This window comes from Falco punctatus (assembly GCF_963210335.1).
Source record: "Falco punctatus genome assembly, chromosome: 9".
Lineage (NCBI taxonomy): Eukaryota > Metazoa > Chordata > Aves > Falconiformes > Falconidae > Falco > Falco punctatus.
The window spans coordinates 50,550,219-50,578,197 of record NC_137589.1 but is presented as its reverse complement, the minus strand read 5'-3'; the positions used below and the strand labels follow the sequence as shown (position 1 = coordinate 50,578,197).

Genomic DNA, 27,979 nt, shown 5'->3' with positions numbered 1-27,979 from the left:
AAATTATTCTGCTTACTGAGTGAAGAGACCAAGATCTCACCAGCAGCACCCAGATCACTCCAGATGGGGTAAAATACATTGTCATGAATTCTCTCTGAGCTGGCACTGTAGAATTCAATATTTTGGGGCTCCTACTGTGTGCCTCACTGCATTCCAAATTACAGCATTGCATGCACTATTTTTGCTGTTAGAATAGAAAGAAGCAATGTCAGTAATATTTCAAAGCCAGCTCTATAATTTTATTTGAATATCTACTCAATTGTCATTAAAATAAATTGCATTAGTGTCTGCTGATTTCACCCACTGGGAGACTTCCCAGAGAAGAACACAACACATTAGTACGTCTTAATTTGGTTTCTGTGGCCCTGACTACAAAGCAAGCAGCGAGCCACCAGCCGTGTCCCACACGCCACCTCCGCGGGAGGGCTGCAAGGTGGGCACCTCACTGCTGATAATGTCTCACGGCTTTACCGAACACTCCTCTGCAGGCAGCGGTGTGTCTGCCGCCTGATTTCATTTAGCATAACCTAGCTAGGGACACAGCATCCCCTTTCCCTCATAGAAAAAATGCCTTTGACTCTCTGCAGAGGGCAGAAACGCTCACCCGTTGCATTGAAAAGCGGCGCTTCCCGGCACCGAGTGCACGGAGGCAGGACAGCCCAGCGCCAGGGTGCAGGATGCAGGGTGGGAGTGGGGAGGCTCCAGCAGATGGACCTTGGGAGCGCTTTCAGCTGAGGCTGTTCTCAGTCCCACACTTGATTATATGTGTGCATAGGATCCATGAGAGTTTGCAAGGGAGGATGTCGTGTAGGGGACCAAAAAGCTCGGAAATGCCTGGTTTTTTTTCAAATTACAGCTGTAAGTTCCCATTCTTCTCCTAACCCAGCAGCCTGTACAGCTTAGGAAGATCACCTGGAGAAATACTGTCTCAACAGATAACTTCTGCCCATCTTACATAGGTGCAGGGAAAGAAAATGAACAAATCAATATTACAGATATACAGACTTTGAAGCACCTACGCCATCCCCGTCTGCAGGACACATTTTGTCATTAGACCAAAGGATAACATTGACTTGCCGGGAGCATATGCAGCTCTACCCCTCAGCCGTGGTTGAAAACATGGTCACATTAGGGCAAAGTCTAATTAAAGGTATTCTTAAACATTTAAGGCTAGAACATAAGTACCACAAACAGACACAACATGACTTCTCTCACTGTCTAACCATCTTCCTTCTCCCCACACCACATATTGTCCTATTTACACACAGAAAATGCTGATGTTTTAAGACCACTATGGATGGAGTTGTCTTCCACCACGTGCATGGTGCGCCTCACCTCTCCCAGGAGACATTAGATGGCCTGCTAAAGCTGGTAGCAGCTTCCCAACTTTCTTCTTCTTGGACATCCTGGTTGGTCACTGGGACAGGCTTCTCAGGGAAGCGGTCACAGCACCAAGCCTGTCAGAGTTCAAGGAGCATCTGGATGATGCTCTTTGTCATATAGTTTAGATTTATGTAGTCCTGTGAGGAGCAAGGAGCTGGGCTCAATGATCCTTACGGATCCCTTCCAGCTCCAGATATTCTATGAATCTACACTAAATTGGGCCTGGCCTGGTTAGCCTGCACACTTAGCCCAGCTAATTGGTATCTAGATAAGAGGAGCTGGTTTAGGTTAGCCTGAGCAAAAAACACTCCTTGATACTGAAATCACTGTGGGATTGCCCGGTGTGTGCGAGTGAAGGGACATGACACAGAGTTTCCAACACTGAGGCACTCTTAGTACCTTTCCTCAGCTGCTGGGAGAATTTCTTTATTCCTTGAGGGCATCGCTGGACGTTTATGAGCTGTCAGTGACTTTCCCTGTGTGGAAATAATCTGCAAGCAAGCACAGGCCTCGGGGTTCTGTGTTTGGATGGCAGAGAGGTGTGAAAAACAGAAGCGAGACCGCAGATGAAACGTACCATATTTCACATGTGGAGCTTGTTTCCTGAGAGGTTCTCAGGCCATGCTGACTGAGGACAGTGCCCTGTGCCATGTTGACCTTTGGGTTGACATCCCAGCAAGAAGTAGGGGGAGAGGTGAAGCAGGACAACACTGTCACTCTCAGACCTGTGTTGGGGCTCTACAGCCTGTGTTTTCATCCGGTTAATGGCTTTCTAGGGACATACACTGGCTCTCAAGGGTGCTCAGTCCCACTCTGTCCTACTTGCTTCAAGTTTTGCAAGCCACAGACTGAAATTTTCAGTGCTTGTGTCTCCAAAACAACCCCAACAAAACCTACACACCTTTCTTACCACACTGAAAGAACTGCTGGCTGTGTCAGAAATGTAGCTTTTTCTAAGTTAGAAAAAAAGGGCTGTAACAAGGGATGGCAGAGGATGATACCTGGATGAGTGCAGAGACCTTGCCAGAGCTGTTTCCTCCACACTAATCCCTCACTGACCTGTGAGGCTCTATAGGAGCTATACATTGTAGCACCCGGCACTGGCTCCCTGCGCATCAGGCTCTGTATTACCTTCATGGCTTGCTACAGAAGCTTTTAAGATCCATATTTAAAGCATGGATGTACTTGAACATGGATATGCCCTGCTCCCAGAATAACCACCCCTTGTCTTGCTTCTCATTCAGACAGCTGATCCTGCCACAGAGGGCATCTCAAAACCTATCAGGACAGGTAAGACACCTAAGCAATACATATGATTTGCATCTGTAATGCAAATATTGTCCAGGATCACAAATGAGCCAACTGTGGACATTTTATCGTTTCACATAAGGTCTATTCTTGGTGAAAAGCCAAGGTAGCAGGGTGGGGTGGGGAAGAAAAAGCTTTCAAATTACTCGGTAGCTCCGGAAACCAACGCATGGCTGAGGAAATAACAAGTATGTCTGAATCTGCCCTGAGGTGTCTTTGCAAGAGAGCCTTTTTGCTAGAAAATGTGAACATCAGTTCGTTAGGTTTCATTTTAAGGGCTAGCTCTTGCACATGTGGGCATAACACCCCGTCTTCACAAGGCGTGGGTGCAAATGTGTTGGCACATAGTTCAAAACAACTGAAGCTCTTCTTGTACTGCTCTGGCCTGGAGCAGTCATATGTTTCCTACTGGTTTGTGGGGAAAAGGGAGGAGGGAATGGGTAGATCTAGAAGGGATGAGTGGAGAACAGCAGCAAGAGCCACAGAGCAAGGAATTAAAGGCAGAGTATGACCACAGGGAGCCCAAAACAGGAAAAAACTGTCTAACTGGACTAGCAGAGACTGTGTACCAAGATTCTGCCTTTCCTTAGCATAAATCAGGAGGAGCACCGTTTATTCCATCAACATTGCTTCCCTGGTTACACAGCCCTTAGGACCAAGGATTGCGATTTCTTGCAAATACAAGTTCATACTCGGTCCCGCAGGATAGGAGATACCGTTGCTTCCCACTGTACAGGTGAGGAAAATGAAGCACAGTGTTCATCTAGAAACGAAGGCAGAATGGGAAATTGAAGTAATCTAATTTCAAGGTCCAGAGAGTCCTAACCACGCAACCAGCTTTCCCGCAGCTGCATTTCTGCACACAGGTGACATAACGTAGCATTTGATCAACTCATACTCTATCTTGGATAATTTTTGAATCCAGGACTGTTCAGTATTGAGCTTGTTTCACAGCCCACAGGTCTCAGAGTAGTCCTTGCATGTCACTGTGTCCTTCCTGAGAACCGCACATCTTGCCTGACCATCAGTTTTTTATGTTCTAAAATTCCCCCCGTAACTTGGAGGGATTTTCTTTTCCCGGACATCCTAAGCATGTATCACTTTCTCTCTATCAACCTAAGTAGCTCCTTTAGTCTTTTTAAGTTTTTTAAAAAATTTCTAGTGGTTTATATTGTGCTTGAAGTTCCTCAGAAATAAAGCAAGGTCAGAACATACAAGGCAGATCTGAGTAAGGGCGCTTGGACAGTCACACTCCAGCCCTACTCCAGTGAGTCCCCAAAGGTGCCTCAAAAGGAGCTTTGCAAACCCAGCGGGATGCAGAGCATCAGCCTTGCTGTCCTCGGCCCACTGGGACGATGGAGAGTCACCGGCAGCTACGAGGCAGTACGGCCCCAAAGCAGAACCTGCAACCTCTTGTAAACCAGCCTAACATCAGAGAAGTCACCAGAACCAGGCTGGCTTTCAATGGCTGAGTTTTACCAGCAGTTAGGAGGAGGCAGGGCAAGCTGTTGGTGTTGAGTCTAGTGGTTGACAGAGGAGCCACAGAGACTGTATCTGTAGGTCAGTATTTTTCAAAGCAAAGCACGAGTGATACTGGCATTCCCAGGGCAGGAAAGAGAGCTCTCACTAATCCAAAAATGCATTGATTTAGATATTTATATTTTATTCTTTTTTTCATTTCATATTCATATCTGTCAACCTGTGCCAACTGCTTTTTCTCCTCATCAATAACTGGCAGGTGCCAGGCAGGAGGGATTCACTATTTCCAGGAACGTACAAGATGCTGCTTCATTAGCCAGAAACTTTTCTGCTTTGGGTCGATAACAATTACAGGCACCTTCTAGCTCTGAGTTCTGCTGCTAAATCGGAGATGATGCCATTAGGAAAAGACAAAGCAGGGAATGACAGAGAAACCCCACAAGGCAGGAAGAGTTGCTAAAAGCTGTTTGCACTGCGTGTAAGTGCTCTGTCAGCCCACCCTGCGCTGCCGACCAGTCTCGATTGTACGTCTCAGGCAGGTTAATAGAGCATTTGAAGTGTGAGCCAATTATAACGGCCTTTTCTTTTTCTCTTAAAATGCATAAAGCAGGGCTAATTGATTAATATATCCCAGTGGGTAATTTACTAAAGGCCCCCTCAGCAGGAAGCTCTGTCATGTGTTGCCAAGAGTTGTGGCGACTGCTGCAAGGTCTCCTCCAGCAGCTGCAGAGCAGCAAGAACCAGAAGCGTAAGAAACACTGCAGGCTGGGGACTGTGGGGAGGCTGAAGCTGCTGGGGGTTTAGATTCAGATCTGTGTCTGCCTCTCAGGCAGCCCAGATGTTGATAGCATAATTTCAACATATTTTGTGCCCAACTTGTTCAAATCAGGGCTTCAAAGCCTTGCATTGTAAAAATGGGCAAGCAAGAATAAATTAGCATTGCCCAGTTGCCAGCTGGGCGCTCAGCCCTGCGGCAGTGCCTTGCCTGTGCAGACATCTCGGAGGTGCTGGTGGGGATGCAGGGCTGTGCTAGTGGGAACAGCGGGGTTCAATCAGGCAGAGATCATATTATAATGCAAGTGGCCAGGGGTCCAGGCACAGCTACACCTCTGAATAAATTTTGTAATATTAAAGCAGAAAAATCACGATGATTTAATTTAGATTTCCAATGAGAATATGTTCTATTATTAGCTACACATCAGTGGGCAGTAAAGCAGATTGATAGAAGGCTGACATTCCTGACTCAGCTGCCAGTCCTCGATGGGTTTGCAGGACTCCATAGGCAGTGGCTGAGAGCAATGCAATGTCAGCTAATTAAATGTTTGTAAGAAAACCAGTGCTAGTCTCCTCAAAGCTTCTGTGCCATTGTCAGTAGAATGCCTGAGCAATAGGGGGAAAAAATTAAATTCCTCATGAACTAACTGTCTGTGGAAATACTTCTCTGCAGAAATTCATCCACATTTCATAAATATCAAATTATATATTAGTATGGGCCAAAGAGGTATTGTTAGGTTCGTATTTTAGAGGGAAAGCTATGTCACAGAGAAATTTATGACCTGCCAACATCTGGAGAGGTTCAGCCCTCATCACCTCCTTGTCATCCTCTCCAAACCTCATCTCCCCATAAATGTTGTCACCCTGAACTGAAGGCTTTTCTTCTTATTTCGAACTGCAAAGACATGATACCAAAATCTCTTCTCATTTATAAAAGGAAAAACCTGCGGGTAGATATCTGTGCTCACACACACTATTTATAGATATATTTGTCTGGCAGTAAGATCTATTAGCAGCTGATGGACAGACCAGGAAAGGAAATCCAACACCCCATTCACATTTGCAAGGGAAATAGGTTCTCAAATAAAAATCTGATTCTGAGAAATTAGTATAATACAGGCGACATTCACGTCCCTGCTGCCCTAGAGTAAATGGGGCTGAAGCCAGTGAAGCAAACAAGCCTTTCCAGATTTGCAGCAATACCTCTGAGTGCAGTCTGGTCCTCTGCAACTCAATCTGGTCTCCTCCAGCCTGGAGTTGTCCCTGTGCAACACTAAAGATGCTGCTGGGTTGTCAGTCACAAATCCCATGATGGTTGGTTCTTCAGAAACGGATATCTCACCTTTAGACCATATAGATATTTGCCTTCTCAGCTTCAGTACATGTATGTGTTCATGCACGTGTATGTGAAACTGTAAAAGGTCCTGTCTGCCCTTGGGAGGTCGGGGCAGATGAGCTGTGTTTCTCCGTTAAAAAAAAAAAAAAAAAAAAAAAAAAATTGGCAAGCCTGGGCTTGCAAATGCTAGAAAGAGCACACGAGCATCCTCCTAGGTAAGCATCCGGAGGAAACTGCAGCTAGACAGATTCCAGTCAGTCATAATGGGGGCTGGTTGCTTATTTAATTAACAATGAGATGATTGGTATTGCTACAAAATACTGAATGTTAGATCTTCCATGAACCTATATGTGAAATTTTGTGACCTGTGCCATGCTGACAAGCAGGCTAGAGACTTAAATAGCTTTGGCCTTAAGCTCTGCAAGTTTTGCAGTAGCCAGGTATGCAGTGATGAGTTCATAAGAGGTTCCTACATCTGGAGGAAAGAAAGGGATGCTTCTAAAGTTAGTACTTTCAGAAGGAGGTAAAATTGGCAGCTGAGTTCTGTCCCCTTCAAACGCACAGGGCCAGAGCGACAGCCCTTGGGTTCTCAAGAACCAAAGACCCTGGTGCATGTGTGACAGGCACAGCTACCAGCAGAGCCCAGCTCCGCCACTGAGCCCAGGAGAGGACGTCACTTGTCCTCTTGTGGCACTTGTCACAGCATGACTCAGCTGGGACTGTCCATCAGCGCCAGCTGGCAGCTCTTAGCAGGACACGAAGCTGGAAGGAGAGAGTTAAAGATAGCTACAGTGACTTCAGAGCGTGGCTGCTGAGAAATAGAATTAGGCAAGTTCTGCAGTTCTGCTAGCGCCAGCATGCTGACAGAGACGTATGAAATCACCTTGCTTAATTGTATAAGCACTTAAATCGGTGCGGGGTACGCGGGAATTGAAAGCTGTTTGTTGCCTGCCTGTACTTCTTTACTTCATAAAACAAATTCAGGGTTTTGACCTGCTCTTGTGCCTGTCCACGCTCAGCCTCCAGTGAGCTGCAATGCCACACACGCTTCAGAGGCATCTAGCTGCAAGAGATGACTGGTAATAGGAGAAACTTCAGAAACCCTATTTGAGGGGCTTTCCATGCCTGGGTAGCAATGCTTTGGTATCTGGCATGCCGCTTTCAGATTTTGGTTTTAGTGCCCTTTGCCTGTGCTCCCGTTATACCCATCTTGGGTGGGGAAACTGAGGCAGCCAGCAGTGTGGAGAGTTTCCCAGGCAGAGTCACACCGCCTTGGATGAGGCAGGCAGCAGCCCATATGTCCACGTGTCCCAAAGCCCGTGTGTTCCTCCTGGCTGGACAGAGGCCTATTGCATTTCAATGAGACTCTTTCCATTTGGCAACGCAGGTGGAAATCATGGGAGCGTCAGCGAGGCTGCAGCTCCTCTGAGTCCCATCTCACAGTCCTGTGGTGCCCCCCCTTTGGCTCAGTGGGGAAAAGCTGCATTAAGCTCACGGAAAGAGTCTGGCCCTTTTCCTCAGGGCTGCACCCTCGGGATGCTCATCCTATGTTAAAAGGATTTTTGTCAGGAGGACAAAAGTGTATTCTCTCTTAATAGCTTCTTCACAACAAAATACCCTAAACAGCTTCCTACCAAGACTCCCTCCTTATCAGCAGGCTTCCTTAGAACAGCCTGATCTACAGCATCCATGCATCACAGCAGACCACGAAACCAGTGTGGTCTCCTTGGTCCTTAGTCCCAAACATGCTTTCTTCCCCTCCTTCTCACAGTATTTTTAAGCTCATATAATCCTATTGACTTCAGTGGGATTACTTCTGCTTTACACTGTTCCTAGTGCAAAGCCAATTAGGCGATGTGATTGAACATATCCATCGATCAGTCCCGAAACTGTAGTAATTTCAGTCCCTCCTGGCTTGCACTGAAATATTTCAGATAAAAGAATCAACTTGAGAAATAAAAATAGAAAACAGTTACAAGCTGCCTCAGCAGAGCGAGAACCGGAAACATCTCTATAAAACCATTTTTTTCCCCATAACTTGCCTTCTCACAAACACAGCTGATGTCACCAAATAAATGGTTTAAACACACACACCACACATAAAACTTGCTGACACCAATAAACATAACTACAGCTTTGGAAATGTAAAATGCAGCTGGGTCAGTGAGGGGTAGATCTAGAGAGATGCCATGAACATCCCGAGGCAGCTCATGTCCCCCGGCAGCACCAGACTGGCCGTGCCAGCCAGCTTCCAAAGTCTGCCAGAGCAGCAGGGGATTTTCTGCTTTCTAGGGTAAACCCCCGAAATGGCATGGAGTTTCTGCAAAAATACTGTCCCTTCTTGCAGGACACTTGTAATACCGGTGGGCTCAGGATGCTGACTATGCATCACCAGTGCCTGTTGCTGCTCCCCTAACAGCTTTAGTCTGAAAGAAGGGCCAGAAGGGTTTTCTCCTATCCTGTGCCATTTCTCCACATCTCTGTAGTGTCTGTGCACTCACTAAAACATTACATTAACATCAGGAAAGCAGGCTTTGGTTTTTCTTTGGGGATTTCCAGCATGGGCAAGGGACTTTGATACATGCCTTACTCATTCTTGGAGTGCAGTGGGCACCTGCTTCCCTCAAAAGTGTTGAAACTACTGTAATGAAAGACAGATTGCAATTCTTTCAAGATACCCACAGCCTCCTTTCTCCAAATGAGTGCAATGGGTGCAGTGTTAGAGATCAGCAACGGGGGGGTGGGGGTGGGGTGGGGGGGGGCCCTTGTGTGTAGGACCAGCTTCCCCCTGATTTATCCATCCTCCTGACCAAGTAGGTCTTCAAAACCAGGCCATGCAGATACCACAGAGACTGGAGGTTTGAATCTCTGGTTTGTACCCTTAGTTTCAGGAATCCTATGAAACTTAAGATGCTTGTCCCACTGCATTTAGTAGATTCGTTGTTCATGGAAAGAACAAGAAATATGTCATCTGATGTCAAGTAATAGCATCAAGATTTAGCAGAACTTAGTTTAGTGTGTTAACTGGTCCTTCAGAGACTCTTTTAGGGTGTGTGACTTACACCAATTTTATAAACTGACTCACAGGAAAACTTAGGTGATCTGTGTACCCAGGGAGAGGGGAGTATTTATTGGTAAGGCTTTACTGAAACTCCTTCATACTCTATTCCTGGTATTCAGCTGTTAAATAAAACACAGGAAATTCCCAGTCTCCCACCTGAGCTGCTACGCATCCCTTCCCCAGCTGCAGCAGGGCCAGGAGATGTAAAGGAGAGCCAAGGGAAGGAGAAATACCATTCATCTGTCTGGTTGCAGCCACTGGGATATCCTACACTATTTTCCTGAGTCTGTATCTTGTCCCTGTGTCCATACGTGGGCTGCACAGGGAGGTACAAGCTCTGCTTTGTACAACCCCAAAATAATGGAGGAACAGTCAGTGACACGCACTGAATGGCCAGTGAGGCTAGAAGTGGAAAATCTTACACAGAGCAGATGGGAAGGTGAAATGTGGCTGGAAAGGAGGTGAAATGGAAGGGGGGGTGGTAGGGTGCAGGGTCCAGGATGCAGGAGCTGGGACATCGGGATGTAGTAACTGGATGCAGGGACTGGGGCACTGAGATGTGGTGCCTGGATGTGGGTGGGAGCTGGGACACCAGGATGCAAGGATGCGATACAGGGATGTGAGGGCTGGGACACAGGGATATGATGCTGGGATGCAGGAGCTGAAACAGCAGGATGCAGTGCTGGGATGTGGCAGCTGGGACACTGGGATGCAGTGCCAGGATGCAGGGGCTTGGATACCAGGATGCAGTGCCGGAATGCAGGGACTGGGATACCGGGCTGCAGTACTGGGATGCAGGGGCTGGGACATAGGGGTGCAGTACTAAGATGCAGGGCCTGGGACATTGGGATGCAGGGCTGGGATACAGCGGTGCAGTGCCAGGATGCAGGGGCTGGGATACCGAGCTGCAGTAGTGGGATGCAGGGATGTGGTACTGGGATGCAGGGGCTGGGACACAAGGGTGCAGTACTGAGATGCAGGGCCTGGGACACTGGGATGCAGGGCCTGGGACACGGTGGTGCAGTGCCAGGATGCAGGGGTTGGGACACTGGACTGCAGTACTGGGATGCAGGGGCTAGGACACAGCGGTGCGGTACTGGGCTGCAGGGGCTGGGACACCGGGATGCAGTGCCGGGATGCAGGGGCTAGGACACAGCGGTGCGGTACTGGGCTGCAGCGGCTGGGACACCGGGATGCGGTGCCGGGATGCAGGGGCTGGGACACGGTGGTGCAGTGCCAGGATGCAGGGGTTGGGACACTGGACTGCAGTACTGGGATGCAGGGGCTAGGACACAGCGGTGCGGTACTGGGCTGCAGGGGCTGGGACACGGGGATGCAGTGCCGGGATGCAGGGGCTAGGACACAGCGGTGCGGTACTGGGCTGCAGCGGCTGGGACACCGGGATGCGGTGCCGGGATGCAGGGGCTGGGACACAGGGATGCGGTGCCGGGATGCGAAGCCCCGCAGTGCCGGGCGCGGCCGTGGGAGGGCGCCGTCCCCGCGTGGCCCCGGGCGCCCTGCGGCGGGGCAGCCCCGCAGCCTCCCCGGCGGCGCCCGGCCCTGGGGGACAGTCCCCGGCACTGCGGGCACCCCCCGCCCCGGGCTGGGAGGAAGCTGCGCAGGGCTGTGCCGGCCCCACTAGCAGGCAGCCTTGGGGTCCGAGCAACCAACAACCTCGCCTAAAGTCCCGGCGGCATCCACACTTCACCCGCGAGAGAACAGAGCGGCGTCTCAAAAGCACCCAAAGAGCCGTTTTCAGGAGTACGTTCCAGTTCAATGTTTAAAAGCTGCTTTCTGTAATTGCACCGTACAAATAACGTGGTTAAATTCTGCTTACCTGCACATAGAATCGATTTGTAAGAAGAATAAGAAACACCATTTTTCGCACTGATAGCTGCAATCCACCAGAGCTTTCACCAGTTTAAAATTTACCGGTCAAGTTACGTGATTCCCTGTGCAGGTCAGATGTTATCAGCCAAGAGTAAGAACCAAGTCTCCTACGTGCTGTTCTAGCCACTGCTGCTTGTCGCGTTGGAGCTGCCACTATGGAGCTTGTCCATAACACAGTTAGAGCAAATAAACGAGGTGCCAAATGCTGACAGTGTTTTGCAGTACAAAAAAAAAAAAAAAAATCAGGACTGGTCACCTAATCTGTTGTTTCCTTCAGGGAACACCTCCGAAGATTATTTAAGAATCCTACAGAATGTCCCGACCAAGAGAGCGGCTGCGTACATGAGAGGTCAGTGGGGAGCCCCATAGAGGGCAAAAGCCGGTGGAGCGAGGCTGCAGAGCTGGCTGAAGAGCAGGCTGTTCATGTCACCCAAACTGGTTTCAGTGGCTAACAGCTTTCTGACCAGATGGGCATTTTATAGGAACAAAATCTTTAGCTTTCCTGAAATGTGGGTGTATTTGGTAAACCCCCTATCTGATCACATAAAATTTCTTTATCTAAACTTGATCAGAAAAAATAAAGATAAACCTTCTGCACACAAACACACGAATATACACCTCCATTATTTCCCTTCCAATATTACAGAAACCCATTTTCACCCCACCCCCCTGCCTTGGGTTTCCCAAGGGCTGTGTAAGTCCTTGGAACTTTTAACACCCGGCTTCCATGTGTGAATCCCAGCCGCCTGGCCGGGGCATTTTCTTGAGCTTCCTGCAGTAAAACCACTGCCCAGGCCCCTCCATTTCCCAGGAAACTCACGGCCGCCCCACAGAAGGCTGAAGTCAGGTCACGAGAGCCCCGCGGCTCATTGTTAAACATGTTTCCTTTCCTTTCTAGTGTCCAGTCCAGTCAACAGGTCAAAACTGAGCTTGGTCGAGAAGGGTGTTTGTGAGGACATCCAGTGCAAGAGAGAAGAGCTGGTGATCAGGAAACAAGGCCTCTACTTGATCTATTGGAACTTGAACTTTCATTTCTCCAGCTGTTCTAACAGCCCCACCGACCTGAAGATAGAGCTCCTGGTGAACAACAAGGTCCACAGGCAAACGTTAACCACATGGTGCGCGTCAGAAACGTGCCAAGAAAAGACTTTCAAGACCTTGTTCCAGCTCCATTTGACATACTTGAAGGCGGAGGACCGAATATCAGTAACACTTAACCATCCTAGATTCTTGAATGAAATTTCCCTTCCCAATGAAAACGTTCTCGGGGTCTTGAGGTACAGAGACAAAATGTGAGCAGCTCTCTGGCTTCCCACTGCTGCCCAAAGTCACCTTTCCCTGAACAACAGCTTTTCCTCAGCAACACCTTGTTTTGAATCTCCTATTTTACCTGGTCACTAAGGTAAACAAGGAACTTTGTGAGCATCCCAGAACAAAACCTAAACCACTCCAAGACCCACACCCGACAGATTCCTCTGGTTTGGCTCAGGGCAGCACTGTTGTTGGACTATCCAGCATATAACCCCAGACCTGCCGATGGTTCCTCAAAACAGCACTGTGTAAACACAGATTAAAACGTAAGCAGATCAGAGGAAGAATACTTTTTAGCCTGTGGACCGCTGGCAAGGTGCCTGTGCTCAGGAGATGGGGAAATCTTTCAAACTGAATTCTATGGACTAGTATTTTTAAGTGTTTTTTGCAAAAAGCTACAGTCAAAGCTTGTAACCAAGGCTTTCTTTACAACAAGAGTGTGCAACTGCAGCTCTGGGGTAGGTTTATGGATAGACTGGACAAAAGCAAAGATGATGAAATTATTGACTCTCAGGCTGGTAGCTAAAACTCTGGGGCAGGACGTAGGAGATATGGAACTTACGGGATATTTCTGTGCTGCATTCTGCTATAGACTTTATGCAATTTACTTCCAAGTGTCTTCCTTTTCACTACTTACCCATCTTTTCTATTTAAACATTAAGCTCTTTGGAGCAGAGATTTTGTCTATGCACAGTGCACAGCCTCTGTTCTCACCTGAGGTTTCTAGACCTTTTTGTAACAAATATTAAAATAGTAACCTAGTTGCAAATCCATCCACATAACAAAGTTCATTATCACACATTTTCCTTGAATCCTGCCCTGCCTGTTTGACAGTTCCCTGCACGGCAGCAGACCACACTGTGTGTAAATACACTTCTAACACCTGCACTCCCTGAAAATCCAAGATTTAGATCTGAGGTCCAGAGTTTCCCTAAGCTAACCTCAGACCTGGCCCTCGGCTGAGAGCTGCGGTGCTTGGGCAGTCCAGAGGATGATGTGATCTGAGCTGCTTCAGTTTACTCAAAGGCTTAGATAATGAAGGATAAAAGAGTAACCTCAGGCCCTCTTATTCTATGAACTGCAGTAACACAGGCATTTATTGGAAATTTAATTCTTACAGTATGGGACGGGAAGGGACCAAAACTTTCCAAAGGCTGGTACCAGTTTACTCTTTCCTCCTTTCCCTTCATCCCTGAGATCCTGCTAAGGTGTATTTTCACTTCTTTTCAAGTTTTTCCTCTTGTGTACCTGTACCTTCTGTCCTTTACATGACTAGAGCTGGGTGAACTGTTCACATCAAAACATTTAGTCACGGATCTTATTTCTGGCTTCAGAAACTCAGTGTTTTATTATTCAGGCTTAGCTGATGTTTTCAGCTGATATAGCTTAGTTTGTGTAAGCACATTCAAAATACTCCTAATAGCAGTAGTCTGTTACTTGTGTTACATCACCAGAAACCAATGGTACATACTGGTGAGGTTTCGTCCATTGATCAGGTGACTTCAAAATGCACAAGAACCTTTCAAAGAGTCATGAGGAATTGGTTCAATTCATTGCTAGAGATACCGGCTTTCTGCTTGGATAAACATGGCTGAAAACAAAAATTCCTTTTGCTATTAATGGTTGAGGGGGAAAAAAAAAAAAAAAGAAAGAAGAAAACTAAATCCATGCTTTCTTTCTTTTCTCCTTAAAGATTTTTTTCTTTTTTAATAGGAGTCAGCTTACCCTGCCTATGACATTGTAACCTTCACTGGGATCTCCTCACCTCTCTGGATCCTATAAATATCTCATGTCTCTGAATAGGGTTTTTAATCTCTATCTGCCTCCACCTCGATACACACGACTCATGCCCAGAGAAGTTTAAGCAAGCCAGGCAGTCAGGCATCATAGGTTCTGAATATAGAAGAGGCAGCTGATGAATGAAAATATACATTTACTCACACATACCACCACTCGCACACACTCCTCGCCACCTTTTCTGAAGGCTTTGAATTGAAAGAGAAAGACCATTCTTTAAAAAAATAAAGCAGCTCTCTGCATAGGATGATTTTATTCTATTATTTTGCCAGATGGAGAAAATCCTGACAAAGCAGTGCTAAGCTTCTCAGCCCCAGGCTTTTTAATACCACAGGATAAAGCAATCTGGCCTCTACTCTGTTGCCTCTGAGAAACAGGAATAAATTATAGGCATAAAGAGAGCCCATTAATAGTGTGCAATTTTGCCATCAGTTATAAAAATGTTAAATAGCTTTCACTGAAACAAGGCCTTGAGCCAAGCAGCATCCTCCATGCTTTCCAGTGGGCTCCAAGTCCCTTCACTCTTTCAGCCTTTTTTCCTTCACTTATTAGTTTTTTGAAGCAGGTCATTATTGACAACAACCCTGTGCCAAAAAAAAAAAAAAAAAAAAAAAAAAGTCCAGGCTGATCCTTCACACAATGCCGCATCTTTTCAGCAACACCATCAGCAATTCCCCTTGGGGAACAGCCTGTTCCCACGCCTCAGCCTCCCCGATGGGCTGGCAGCATACGAGCTTTTCTGCAGGAGGGTCCTCACCCTCCCGAGGAGCATCGCAGACCTACGGACCCTGCCCTGGTTCCCCACCGCAGGGCTCAGTCCAGGAGAAGGGAGCACTGCAGAAAGCACTGAAATCACAGAAAAATGTTGAAAATTCCTCCTCTCGTCCTCCACCGTGGCCAACCTGCAGCGTCTTGCACGTACGCTCTGGGCTGACTTCGCCAGAAACAAGCAGCATCAGCAATCTCACAAGCCAGGTTGCTCTGCTGAGAGTTCTTGACCCTTCTCAGACACTGAAAAACTTGTCCCCTTAAACTGCTTTCTGCAGCGCCTATGGGAGTTAATACGTGCCATTATTCATACTCTTGGTTGATAGGCGAAAGTGCCTATTATTGGCTTAATTCTGGTTGTTCATTGCTACAGAAAATGTGAATAGAGAGTTAAATAGAACTCAGGACAATGCAATTCACTTCCATCCAAGCTCATCTGGGACAGCAAACCAAAACCAGATAAAGTTCACTGTCAGAGATAACAGAGTTGGATCTGAACTTCACCAAAGCTGTGAAGACTTTGAAACCAGGATTCTAATCAGACTTCACAAGGCCTGATGACAGTTCCCACCAAACTGGCCTCAGCCAAACTCCTCAAAGCTCAGATATGACAGTTAGGTCACAGCTCATCTGACACAGACGGAGGCTATGCAAGTGCTGACTGAGGGAGTTTTGCATTCACTTCACTTCTGGTTTTGCTTCATTTTATTTTTTTCAGCACTTCCCACAGGGAGGCAATAACACAGTCGCTTAGAGAGAAACCCTTTACCGTGCCATGGGCCAACCAGGGGCTGGGTGCTACCTAAAAACATCCAGCAATCCTATTTTAAAGATCCCACTTACATCAACAGTGCACTTCTGCAAGGTAACTACCTGACTGCACACCTGGATTCCTTTGGAGAGCAAACAGCATTCTGCAAAATCCTTGGCCACTTGCTTGTGCTCTTAAATGAATATTATTGTTCTTTGTAATGTTCTTAGATGCAAAAACTACAAACAGCTCTATTTTTTTGGAACACCCTATCCTGAAGTCGAAGAAAGAAAGGCCCTACTCAACACAAATAACCAGCCGAAAAGCAAAATAAATAAAAAGCCATTGCTTTTGGGGACCTCTAACTGGGCCTTGCTCACAGGTCTTTAAAAACTGGAAGTGATACAGCTTGTGTTCGGTGAGAGACAGCAAGAGAAAACCTCAAAGGCAGCTTCTGTAAGAGGAATAACTGTAAAAACGCAAATTATGATGAGCAACACTTGTGATAGCAAGCGTTACACTGAGTGACCTCAAAACCTTTTCCAGCCTCAGCTTTTTATGGTTATAATAGGCTCAGCTTCAAGAAAGTATGATGGGCTGTGACGATACAGTCTTGGAAAAATGTTTTGGAAAAGTGCATTCTGCAGCCATGACCCCCTGCTCCCCTCTCCCCCTCAGGGATGCTCGGCTGAAGTGGTTCAAATTCCTGATTTCTCCTTTCAGTACTGATCCCAGGAGCTTGAAGATTTGGGGTGGAGGAGGGTAGAGACCAAACAAGGACAGCACGGCATATTCTGAAATTCACGTACTGAGCCCCCAGAGCCACCATTCGCATCGGGGCTGGAGCCTTCAGCCCCTCCACACTCAGCATCCCTCTGGGCTGCACAGGGCTCAATGCAGGCAGCAGCCACCCTCCTCTGGTAAGACGAGAATGTGGTACAGGATGGGTGAAGTCATCAGTGTTTCCTAGGGCGCCGTATGCTGCAGTACTTGTACACCATTTCCCTTCAGACATGTCCACAGCATCTGAATTTAGGCTCCCTATTTCCCTCTATAGCGAGCGTGAAGCAAGAACTGCCAGGAGATGAGTCAGAGCACCCAAAATAGCTGCCTAGATAAGACACCAGCAACAGCTGGGTGAGTCTTCACTCAGTCCACTCACCGCGTCCTCAGTCTCCATCAGTGCAAGACACAGAAAAGATTATTTCAGCTGTGGATTGATAATTTATGGACACTTTCTACAGCTTCCCAGAGTGCTGCCTGTGCTTGGAGGCTGTGTGTGGCTCACGGAAAGCCCACGGCTCTCTAGAAGAATAAGTCTGTAAGGTGAAACGTAAATGCCAGCTGAGCAAGCTGTTAGATTTATGGATGCAAAAGAATAAGATTTGCCTGCTTAGGTCATCTTCATTCCCACAAGCACCTATTGCTTAGACTTGTCCAGAACTAACAGAGGGAGAGCAACATTGTGGAATTAGGCACCAATTCGGTACTTAGATTTTGAAGTGACTGGGTTTTGCCATCTACAACCGGTTAGTAAATATTTGACAGACTTTTTTATTCCTTCAGTTTACGTATTTTTAATTTCCTTTTTTTTTTTCTTTTCTCTTAATCTGCTTCTTCCTATCTTTTCTTCTGTTTTCCTCTCTGCATAAAATAGATGGGGAAAAGCAAATAAAGGGCGGGGGGAAGGTGGGGGGGGAAGGAAAGAAACCAAAGAAGCATGAAGAACTGGGGGGAAAAAACCCACCTGCTTGAATAGTTACATGAGTGCTCCAAGGACGTGAGTGAATATTGGCAGATGCAATGATCTGAAAATAGGTATTTTTACAGTTTATGCTTTAGAGGAAGACTAAGTTTAATGCTTAAAAAGGAGAACTTTACGCTTTATTTTAATACTTTATATGAATGTAATTCCAGGGGCTTCAACCAAGTTCCTCAAGCTTGACAGTGGTAGAAGAGCAGAACTTTTGCCTCTGGCAAGCAGAATTGTGTGCAGTATAGCAGAGCCTTTATATTTAAAGGGGTTTTTTTTGATGTATAAACCTGACTGTGTTGTGAGACAGTTCACTGGGGGCTTTAGCAATAGACACATATTAAATGTCCAAGTAATTATATCATGTAAAATGAAATTGTTCTATGTTAATTATTGCAGTTTAAATATTGGGGGCATGGGTGTTTTCCTGAATAAACACATCTGATTCATAGCACAGGGGTGACTGTGTCTTTAATCATTGCCAGACACATCACAGAGCGTGTGTACAAGTAGATCCGCTACAGACCTGATCCTGCAGCCAAACATGATGCAGGACTTTTTATGGGCAAGTTCACCTGATGCTCGTCCACAGCATCCCTCTGAACCACCCAGGGGGAAGGGGGCTGCAGTGAGCATTTGCCCTTCTCCAGGAGCACAGACCCCTGTAACACCTGCAGTAACACGCATGCACGGGTCTAGTTGGCCTTTTACTGACTAGAGGCCGAAGGCCAGGGAAAAGCTTATGACATTTTGGCTGCTTTAAATACGTTGTGAGCTGAAATACACCTTGGAGTGAATGGGTGCTGGGTGACTGGTCCCCTGATGCACAGCTCAGACCTGCAGCAGCGGGATGAGGTTGTGCAGCAAATTACTGGACCAAGAGGCTGGATCTGACTCCAGGCTTGTCTTGAGTCAGTGGCATCCCAGTAAAGACGACTGAAAGGATCCCAGTACTCCTGATGTTACAGGGTAGTGATGAGAGACAGGTCTGGCCCTGACACTGTAACAGCTGCATTTCACAGGTGCAGAGAAGTTTGCAGAAAGTTAGTAGGATCTTTCAGTGCTTGGAAGGTTTTTGTTTTTCTCAGATGAGAATAAAGTCTGTATGAAGATCTAATGATGTAAACATTTTAGCTGAACAGTAATTAAAGTCCTGGAATTCAGTCCTGGAAAGTGCTCAGTACTTTTGCTCTGATTCAGAGGAACACTTCAGTGTAAACCTCACTTCAGGCAGGTGTTTAATTACAGCCATCAAGAGGCTCTAATAATATGTGGCCACTTAAATGCTTGAGTATTTTTAAGCAGGTGCAGACAGAATGCAAGTGTTTAGGTGCCTGAGCAATTCTGGGTCATGGCATCATACAAACAATTCAGTAACATAAGTTTATCTAGCATCAATATTTTTAATGAGTCACTTAAGCTTTTCCTGAGATTTTGATCCTTGATTACCATACAGATTAGGGGGTTGTAAGCTCCAAATAATTTCAATTTAAAGTCTGTAAAACTCCATAAGCAACAAGGATTTCAGCATGCATTTTGTTTAGATATTATGTAAAGTTGCTCAAAGGACAGCAGGAATTGAAATGCCAAAAGTAAAAAAAAATTCTTAAGCTGATTTTCTTTTTTTTAATTAAATAAAACTAATAGAAAAAACTGCAGCAACTATAAGTTGGATGAGAAAACACAACAGACACGAGTCGTTCTACAAGTCCTCTTATATTAAATTCTGTGCAGGTAAGACAAAGTCACTTCCTTATTGGAAAAGATTTTGTGAAAGATATTGTAAAAGAAATTAGAAAATAAACCATCCCATAACGTATATGCCATGTACAATTCAAAAGCTTTGAGTTTTTTGTTTTACTGGTCTGAGTTTTACCATCAATAAGTCTGTAATGAAACAAAAATACAATTTATTGTAGCAGATTCACTAGGATGTTATTAATTATCGAGGATATATTTCATTAGGGGCACTGCCAGCTAGAAGACTGATACTTTTTGAAAGGTGAGGTAAACCAGTGTATGTATTGCAGAGGAAGGCAAAACTTGGTGGCTTGAGTCAAAACGAAAACCCTCTACCCTGGCACCCCCAGCGGCCCGTCCCCATGCACTGCCCCATCCCACAGCAACCATGGAGATCACCTGAACCTCTGACACGGGATTTTTCAATTATTTTTAACATGCTGTATGTATACCAACAAGTCATCACTCTTAAAGATCACACAAAAATCTTGTAATTCACAAAATTCCTCAAAAGCAATAACCACAGACCAACTATTCAGAAATGTCAGGCGGGGGGTGGGGTGGGGTGGGGAGTGGAACAGATCTTTCTGCTGGTTTTTGGTTTGGACCCTTTATATCAGAGTGAGACACTGCTGCCTGGCTTTGGTTAGTTATTGTGTTCCCAAAGCAGAAATTACTCACGCATCCCTCACTCAAAGTATCATAGCTAATTTTGTTTTATTTACAGTCCATTTCTCATGTTTTCTCTCCTCTTGCCATCTGAGCCATCCATGATAACAAAGGAAAGCGGGTAAATGCAGGGAGCTGTAACTCAACTTGTGAGATAATTCAGCTAATCTGGTTTTACAGACTGTAAACGTTTCCTGGAAACTATCTGTTTACCATACACCCCAAATCCTGTCAAATGGGCAAAATTAATGTGTTCAACAACAGTACAAAATCCAGGAAATAAAATTCAAATCCACTCCTGTTCATTAGCAAAAATTCTAGCTTCTAACAGCAAGGAATTTTTTTTCCTTAATGGTTTTTAGAAGTTCCTATGCTACGGTTCATTTATACTACAGGATTCTAAAATATTCTGAGCCTACTCAGATAGGATATGCATCCCTGTTTGATGGGGACCTGTATTACTGAATACATCAACTCATATCTTCATAATGCTGGGGATATTTTCTGAAACAGGCTCCAAAGAGGAAGAAAAAGATTTGTTTCTCAACTCTGCATTAGCAATTGCCGACCAGAGAATCAAAATGAACCGATTATGTTGAAGGCAAAAGGGAATATCACATAAAAGAAATAAAAATCAGTAAATTTCACACACACACACACACTTTTTTCCCAAGGCTTGCAGGGCTTAGCCCCACAAGGAAAACCAATGTCCCAGAAAGTACAAGCTGTGAATTTTTCAACAAAGCCACATTTTTTCTCTCTTTTTCTGGAAAGTACCAGTTTCACCAAAATGCATGTCAGCAGAAGTTGTTAAGACCAAGCTGGAATTTCTAGTCAAAACCACAGAAAGACCAAGACACTAACACAAAACATCCAGAGGACCTGGCTCTTCCCAGAGGTAGGAGGATGTGGCTGCAAAGCCCTGTGCCAGGTCCCCTCTGGCAGACAAGTGCCCCCAGCCCCAATGCCCGATGCTACGCTCCCGGTTACCACCACCACCAGCCTAACTGCTCACATCTCTGTCAGTGAATTGCAAGGAATTTATCATGGCTGATAGCATCCTGCTGGGATGCCCCTCTCCTTTTTCTGCAGAGTAGATGCCTCCTTGCTAATAACAGGTTACTGCTGAGAATCCGCAAAGCACTAAGCAAGGAGCTGAGTGTGGAAGAGCAAAACTGGGAGCCACGGCTCGGGGTGGCGCAATAAAACTCTGCTGGAAGGGCTGGTGGTGTGAAACCTGCTGATTTCCCCCAGGGGAACCAGAATGCCTCAGCCCTGTATCAGAGGTCTAGTAAATGGGTTTCAGTTATTTGGTTATGGGTTTTGAAGGTGATGGGAGAAGCTCTGGAGAAAGTCCTGGAGAGCTGGAAATACTTGCAACACATGGGAATGATTTTCAACCCAGATTCAGCATCTACAGTCTGTAGTTGGTGTAGTCTTCTGGAAAAAGCCATTGCTGTGTAACTCCCCAAAGGAGGCAGTACCCACTCCTTCTGAATTTTGCAAAGCATCCCCTTGGAAGAGCACCTGGAACAGCATGTCAGCTAAGCGGCACCAAGAGTACTTGCCCTCCTTCACATACTTAATTTCCAGCTATGCCTCACTGTCTTCTTGACATCAGGATCTTACTCCTTTCTTAAAAACAAAGAAAACCCTGAAAAATGCATGCTAGGCTTTTGCTTTGCTATTTTCTTTCACCACACAGAAAGGCGCGAAGTGCAAGGTATTGACCAGAGCTTCCCCTTCCCTCGAGTACATTTCTCTCTGGCACTGCCCTGCTTTGTGCCAGCTACAGTCTCTGCTGCCTTCCTCTCCGGCTGCTCGGGGAGCGTCACGCAGCTGACGTACCCTGTCTCAAAAATGGAGGCAGCCAGAAACTCTTTAGTAGAAGGGCGACAGGACACAGCTGCCTGCTTCCTCTTCTTGGGAGAAACTCTTGTGGGAGTTAAAGAAAGAAGAAAATTTTTTTTGCAAGTTGAAAAGAATGATCATTTAACTTGCCAGAGCTCGGGATGGATTTTGGCTGGGTTTTTCCAAGGAGTCCAAATCAGTGAATGCACAACTTAGAAAATCACTGACGTTTGAATAGCAGCTTGTTAAAAATACCGTATTCCCAGGCATTCCCACCTCTGCCACTGAGTCAGTCTGGCTGTGCCTACACCCACCCAAGGGCAAGGTTTGTCTTGGGCATGGTGCTGGCATTGGGCAATGCCAGTGTTGGATGCTACTGGTACAACCCATGGGGGCGGGGGTCAGGGTGTGACACATCCCATACCTGGCCATCCCAGGAAGGATTCGGGGACCAGTGATGCTGCTACAAGGCAGGCAGTGTGGCTGGCCAGGCTCACCTCTAGGCAGGTGTTTTCCTGGCCCAAGTTAAGGCTTGCTTTTCCTTCCCATCCCTTTACCAAGTCTTACACTGTATCCTGCTGCTTGTTTCAGTTTTTTTCTCAGACCATGCACTGACAGCATGGGACAGCAAAGCTGGACTCAGGATCCAGTCAAAATCCACATCCAGTGTGTAAATGCACCCTCTGCAAGCTCTGGCAAGTCAAATGCAACCATTTCAGGCTGTCTCCATTTTCACAAGCCCCACTTGAGGTGTATCCCTGCATCCCCCATTCTCCAAAAGCATTTGCACAAAATGAGCTATCATCTATGAAAAAACATTTGCCCCTATCCTGTGTGAGGTTTGTTTCCTGATCCACAATGAAACGTACCTAACATTACTTTAGCTCTGTATCATCAGATAGATGCTTCAAAATTACAGCAACGATGTCAACAGAGAAACATATAACAATGACAGATGCATTTGTAGAAGACACTTTAAAAGTCAAGTTTTCATTATTGCACAGGTACAAATGACCCCCATGGGATACAGCCCCTGAGATGAAAATGATGTAAGGCAGTTCACACAGCATCCCTGATCACAATCCAGATACTAGAATATGAAAACAGAACCAATCCAGCATGGCAGTTTAGACTTAAGATAATCCGGAGACATTTCAACCGTACATCACATATCAGATTATGCACTTCAACCACAAATAAAGATATGTCTTCCAAAGAACAAATCATAAGGAAAAGTTTCGTATAGAAAGAAGTTTAATTCTGCTACTGTCTACTATTTTTCTTAGGCTGAAAGTTTAATTGGAGTGCATTCCTCTGGTTAAAGTGTTGCTATTTAATTGTGATTTCTGATATTCAAAATATTTCAGTTTGCTTGAAATAATTTAATCTTGACATGTGGGGTATCAGAAGCTGGGACTCAATGCAATGAGATAGAAAGAATGGGTCAAAAAATCTAACCTTATGCTGGAAAATAATTATCTGTATCATATAATGGAAAGTCATTCAAATCGTCTTCTAATTATCTTCTAGAAAACATTAAGAACATTTAATCACAAGTCATAAGCAATCATAAGCACTAAGAAGACTCTCATCAACTTCCCCTGGAACAACTGAATGTCCTAAACCTTGCAAACCACATTTATGCATTTATTCATATGCTTCATTACAAACATTACTTTTATTACTTTCCTCGCTCTTTGCTTTTCCTTTTTATTACGCAAAAGGAAAGGCACCCCTCCCTTCACAGTCAGCAGGCATCCAGCACAGTTGCCCAGCTCGAGACCCATGTGGGTTGTTACCATCCCTCACACGGAGTCCCAGTCCCCCCAGCTGGTGCCCCAGCACCGTGCAAAGCCACCCCAGCTCAGGCTGAAGCCCAGTCTAGAAGAGCACCTTGCCTAGATGGTTCTCAGCTGCCACACAAGCTCAGCACACTGTTTGTTTGTGGCGAGGCACTGATGAAGTCAAACAAACCGATCTGCATTAGTCAGGTCTGGACATACCAAGGCCATGGTGAGGAGGGGAAACCCCTAGAGCTGTGCCTTTCCCTACCCCTGGTAAGGCAGATGCCACCACCCAGAGAATTTCTCGGGGACTGCTGGCATTTCTCCTATCACTGTTGTGGCTCTCCACAGTGGCAAGGAAAGAGTTTTTTGCACCCTGTCCCCTGTACGCGTCAACAGGCGCAGTGGGTCAAATGGAGCCCCAGGGTTAAGTGGCAAATCTTTATTTACCAGTGCAAGCCTCTAAAAGAGGACCTGTAAGTTTCCAGACAAACCAACGAAAAATCCAGGCTCTGATTCATACAGTGAAGCATTTTGGTGAGGAATGCGAGGAAATCACTCAAGGTAGACCACTGAGCAGTGATTCTATAGACATTCTATCACGGTCAGAGCCCATCGCAATTCAACAGCAAGGCTTTTGTGGCGACTTGCACACCATGCGGGAGAGAACACTGCGAATCTGTCCGACATCCCGGATCATCTCAGCGATGGAAAGAGGCCAATGACCAATTCTTGTGCAAGCAGAAAATGCATTTGAGTGCAGGCACTGAAGAAGGCTACAGTAACGTTTGACGTGACCAGGTGCTACTCCACTTAAAGCAAAAAGTGAGTAGAGAATGAGTGTACCTTATGAGACGTGAGCCAATGATCGCTATTCAGCCTGCTAGTAGGTTGGTTAAACGTGTGCACTCTTTTTCAGGCTTTATTCTGTGACGGACTGAGGCAATGATACCATCTTAGCCACTTCATTCAGAAATTGGGCAAGGAGCACCATTACGAAGGAAGTGGGGTAAGAAGCATCCGAGGGAAGACCTCAAGCCCAGGAGCTAAAACAATTTGCCTTACAGTTTTCACACTCCCTTTTTACGCCTGGCTTCTTGCTCAAGATCAAACAAAACAACTTACGTAATGTTTTAAGAGCATGGTGACGCCCTCACGGTGCAGATCTTGCTCATTCCCATTTCACATGTGTTTAGACAAGCCTGCTGCCTTCCACCACCACCGCCACAGTGCCCTGAAACACCTTCTCTTTACAAAGGGCTTGAAAAGTTAAATTAAGAAGAATCTTTGCTTTAATCAAAGATGCAGAGGAATAGCCAACAGCCCACTTGACATTGTTTTACGTTAATATTTTCACTAACGTCAGTGCAAGACCTCAAGGTCCTATTACATTTCCCTTCATACTTTCTTTCATTTGTTCCTAAATCTGATCTGTGCACATTAAGAGCCCTGCACATGCTTTCTGCTGCTCTTGGTCTCTTTCTGCAACACACAGGCATTGGGCTCTTTAATCAGAAAGACGACATTTGATCAGGCACTACCAGATACTGCAAAATGAATGGGATCTTGCCAGGGATTTGAATGATTCCAGGACTTGGGCCAATCCAGCAAACAATTAGCCTTTTTTGGCAGGAAGGGAAGATGGGATTTTGAGAGAAAAACTTTAAGAAAACAAAGGCTAAACATATTTAAATAAATGCCTTTACACAGCCCTGGGGTCCAGATCCTTCCTAAGCAGTGTGACATAGCTCAGCATGTCCTCACACTGCACCCACCAAAAATTAGGGGGAAAAGCAAAAGGGTATTTCAGCTCTATAGACGTGGGTTTTGCTGCCTCACCTGACCCTAGTGCCCCTGCTTGAGCTGCCAGAAATGACCAGCCTTTTCCACGCTTGCTTTCCTGCAGAAGGGACCTTGATTTGTGGGTAACCACAGATCTGGAAGCACTGTGGGTAGGACTGGGGTTCCCCTGCCCCAGTGAACCTCCTTCTCCTACAGCTCCACTGTGCTGTTGGTGACAACCCATTTCCACATCTGTCCTGGGATCCTTGCAGGTCCTCACTCTCTTGTGCCTGGGCTGCTCTGCCAGCCGTATCTGGCATGTGGGCTCCTATGGCAGGGAAGTCCAGTTGCCACCATGCAGCCCACATGTTAGGTGAAGCCTCTTTCTTCCTTGGACCTGTACCACCCTTGGGGAAGGCTGTGCACGGTCTACATGTAGCTCAGTAGCGACACAGCGAATATCTCTCTTGACCCAAAAGAGGTCAAAAGGAGGGTGAGGTACATCGTGCCTTCTCAGCCACTGTGGCCCAGGGCACTATCAAAGGCCTCATTTGGCCCCTGGTGGTCCTCTGCATCTACCAAAGGGTCTCTGCTGCTCTGCTAGCAAGCTGTGCAGGCAGGGCTCCACTAAACCCGTGTTCCTGGTGACTCATGGCAGCTGCTGTTGCTGTTCCTTCTGCTTTCTCCATTTCTACTTATGGTCATCATTTCAGAATTAGAAAAATGAAACAGTGACGTGTATAATGTTGCATATCGCTGCCTACCCTGTTAACCGGTATTGCTTCATTCTCATCCTTGCTCTCTCTTAATGGCATGTAGCCATCTCCCCTCTTACACTGAGCAATTGTTATCATTGCAGATATATCTCAAAAGACACCAAAACCTCTCCCTAGAAAATACCAGCTAAAGCAAGTTATCCAGTATATAAACTTCTCTGCAACGATAACTGGAGCTATCCCAAACCAATAAACATGTGTGTCGAAAAAGCACTGTTTTGCAGGTCACTTCTGACAATTAAGCTGACGAAAGCCGGAGGAATTTAGTGCAGGAAATACCAGGAATTTGGTGGCATAACCAAGGACTGTTTTTCACTTTGCACAGTGTCTGAGATGCAAAAAACTTGATACTACAACAGTGCTATTTAGATGATTATTAATAACATCAACTTGGCTGGAAGAATGTTATATATATCTATATGTATGCGGCTGAACCAGATCTTTGGGGATGTCTAGCCCACCCTCCTGCTCAAAGACTATCACTGGCACTAGGTCAGGTTGGCCATGGCCTTCTCTAGCCAAGTCCTGCCAGCTTCCCAGGGAAGGGACTCAGGCACGTCTCTGATGGCCTGTTCCTGTGCTGTACCACCATCTGAGTAAACAAGGTCATCCTAACATCCATCATCAAGTTTCTAAAGTGCAACTGATGGCTGTGAACGGTTCCTGGGCATAATAATATATATTATCAGTAAGCCTAGTTTACTGAACCTGTCCCTGCAGTTCATGTTGCCCCGGACCCTGAGAATCTGTGCAGTCCCCATAGGAAGCGGAGAAGGAGGTGCTGATCTTTTCTCCCTGGTATGCTGATAGGACATGGGAACTGTTCAAAGCTGCATCATGGCACGTTTAGACTTGCCATTAGGAAGCACTTCTTTACAGAGCGTGGTCAAACAACACGGGAACAGGTTTTCTAGACAGGTGGTCGACGGCCCGTGCCTGTCAGTGTTTAACAGGCATTTGGACAATGCCCTTAGTAATTTGCTTTAAATTTTAGTCAGTCCTGAAGAGGTCAGTCAGTTGGACAGGATGATCCTTGTAGGTACCTTCTAACTGAAATATCCTGTTCTCTCTTCTTTTCTCCTGAGCCAAAAATGGGCACCGTATTCCAGGTACAGTCTCACTCTCTCCAAACCGGAGGGTGCAACAATGCCCCTTGGTCTGCTGGCCACACTCCTCCCAACTTTTGTCAAGATATAAAGAAACTGTCTTGTTTTGTCATCCACACCTAATTTGGTGTAACGAGGCCCAAGCCAACTCTCTGTCAGAAGCTGTAGAACACCCTCCACTTATTTTGCTGGATTGGGATCAGGCGCTCATATCTTACCGGCATTGCCACAAACTTGATGACACCGCCAGCTGCCCAGAGAGCATGAGTCTGAATTCATCTCCCCTGGATTTTGGTCTTTTACCCTCCCTGGACCAAATGAACAGCATCACCCTGCCAGGATTACGGAGAATGTTATCTCTCGCTGCATTCCTTCCAAGCACAGGTATGTGGAAAGCAGTTTATTTTAAATACCTTTTTGCTTTGGCAGATACAAAGCTCCCGGCAGCTGCAACGCCCACGTCGTTCCTCGGTGCCTTGTTTGTCAAGAAGATGCAGCGCAGTTTCTCTGCGTGGAGGTGGCCTTCTCTTCCCCCCCCAGGCCACGGTGGAGGGAAGGAAACACTTTGCAGAGGGTGTGTTGAGACAAGCAATGGGACTTTCATCCCATGTGGTCACATGCGTGGGCTTCCAGATTAATTTTGTTTTTCTTTTTTTCCCA

At 46.2% G+C, this 27,979-nt stretch overlaps 2 protein-coding genes across 2 annotated transcripts in view; both read left to right on the top strand.

Annotated features, from left to right (window-relative positions):
• The window catches only part of TNFSF8 (TNF superfamily member 8), a 33,475-nt gene extending 15,413 nt beyond the window's left edge, over nucleotides 1–18,062 (top strand). Inside the window, exons 2-4 of the mRNA XM_080402309.1 lie at nucleotides 2,628–2,673; nucleotides 11,509–11,580; nucleotides 12,130–18,062. Of these exons, the coding sequence (XP_080258435.1) occupies nucleotides 2,628–2,673; nucleotides 11,509–11,580; nucleotides 12,130–12,527 (516 nt within the window). The 3' untranslated portion in view covers nucleotides 12,528–18,062. The remainder of the gene's footprint in view (nucleotides 1–2,627; nucleotides 2,674–11,508; nucleotides 11,581–12,129) is intronic.
• A 136-nt stretch (nucleotides 18,063–18,198) lies between these two features.
• Nucleotides 18,199–27,979, top strand: part of TNFSF15 (TNF superfamily member 15) — a 52,284-nt gene continuing 42,503 nt past the window's right edge. Inside the window, exon 1 of the mRNA XM_080402308.1 lies at nucleotides 18,199–27,703. The gene's annotated coding sequence lies outside the window, so the exon portion shown is untranslated. The remainder of the gene's footprint in view (nucleotides 27,704–27,979) is intronic.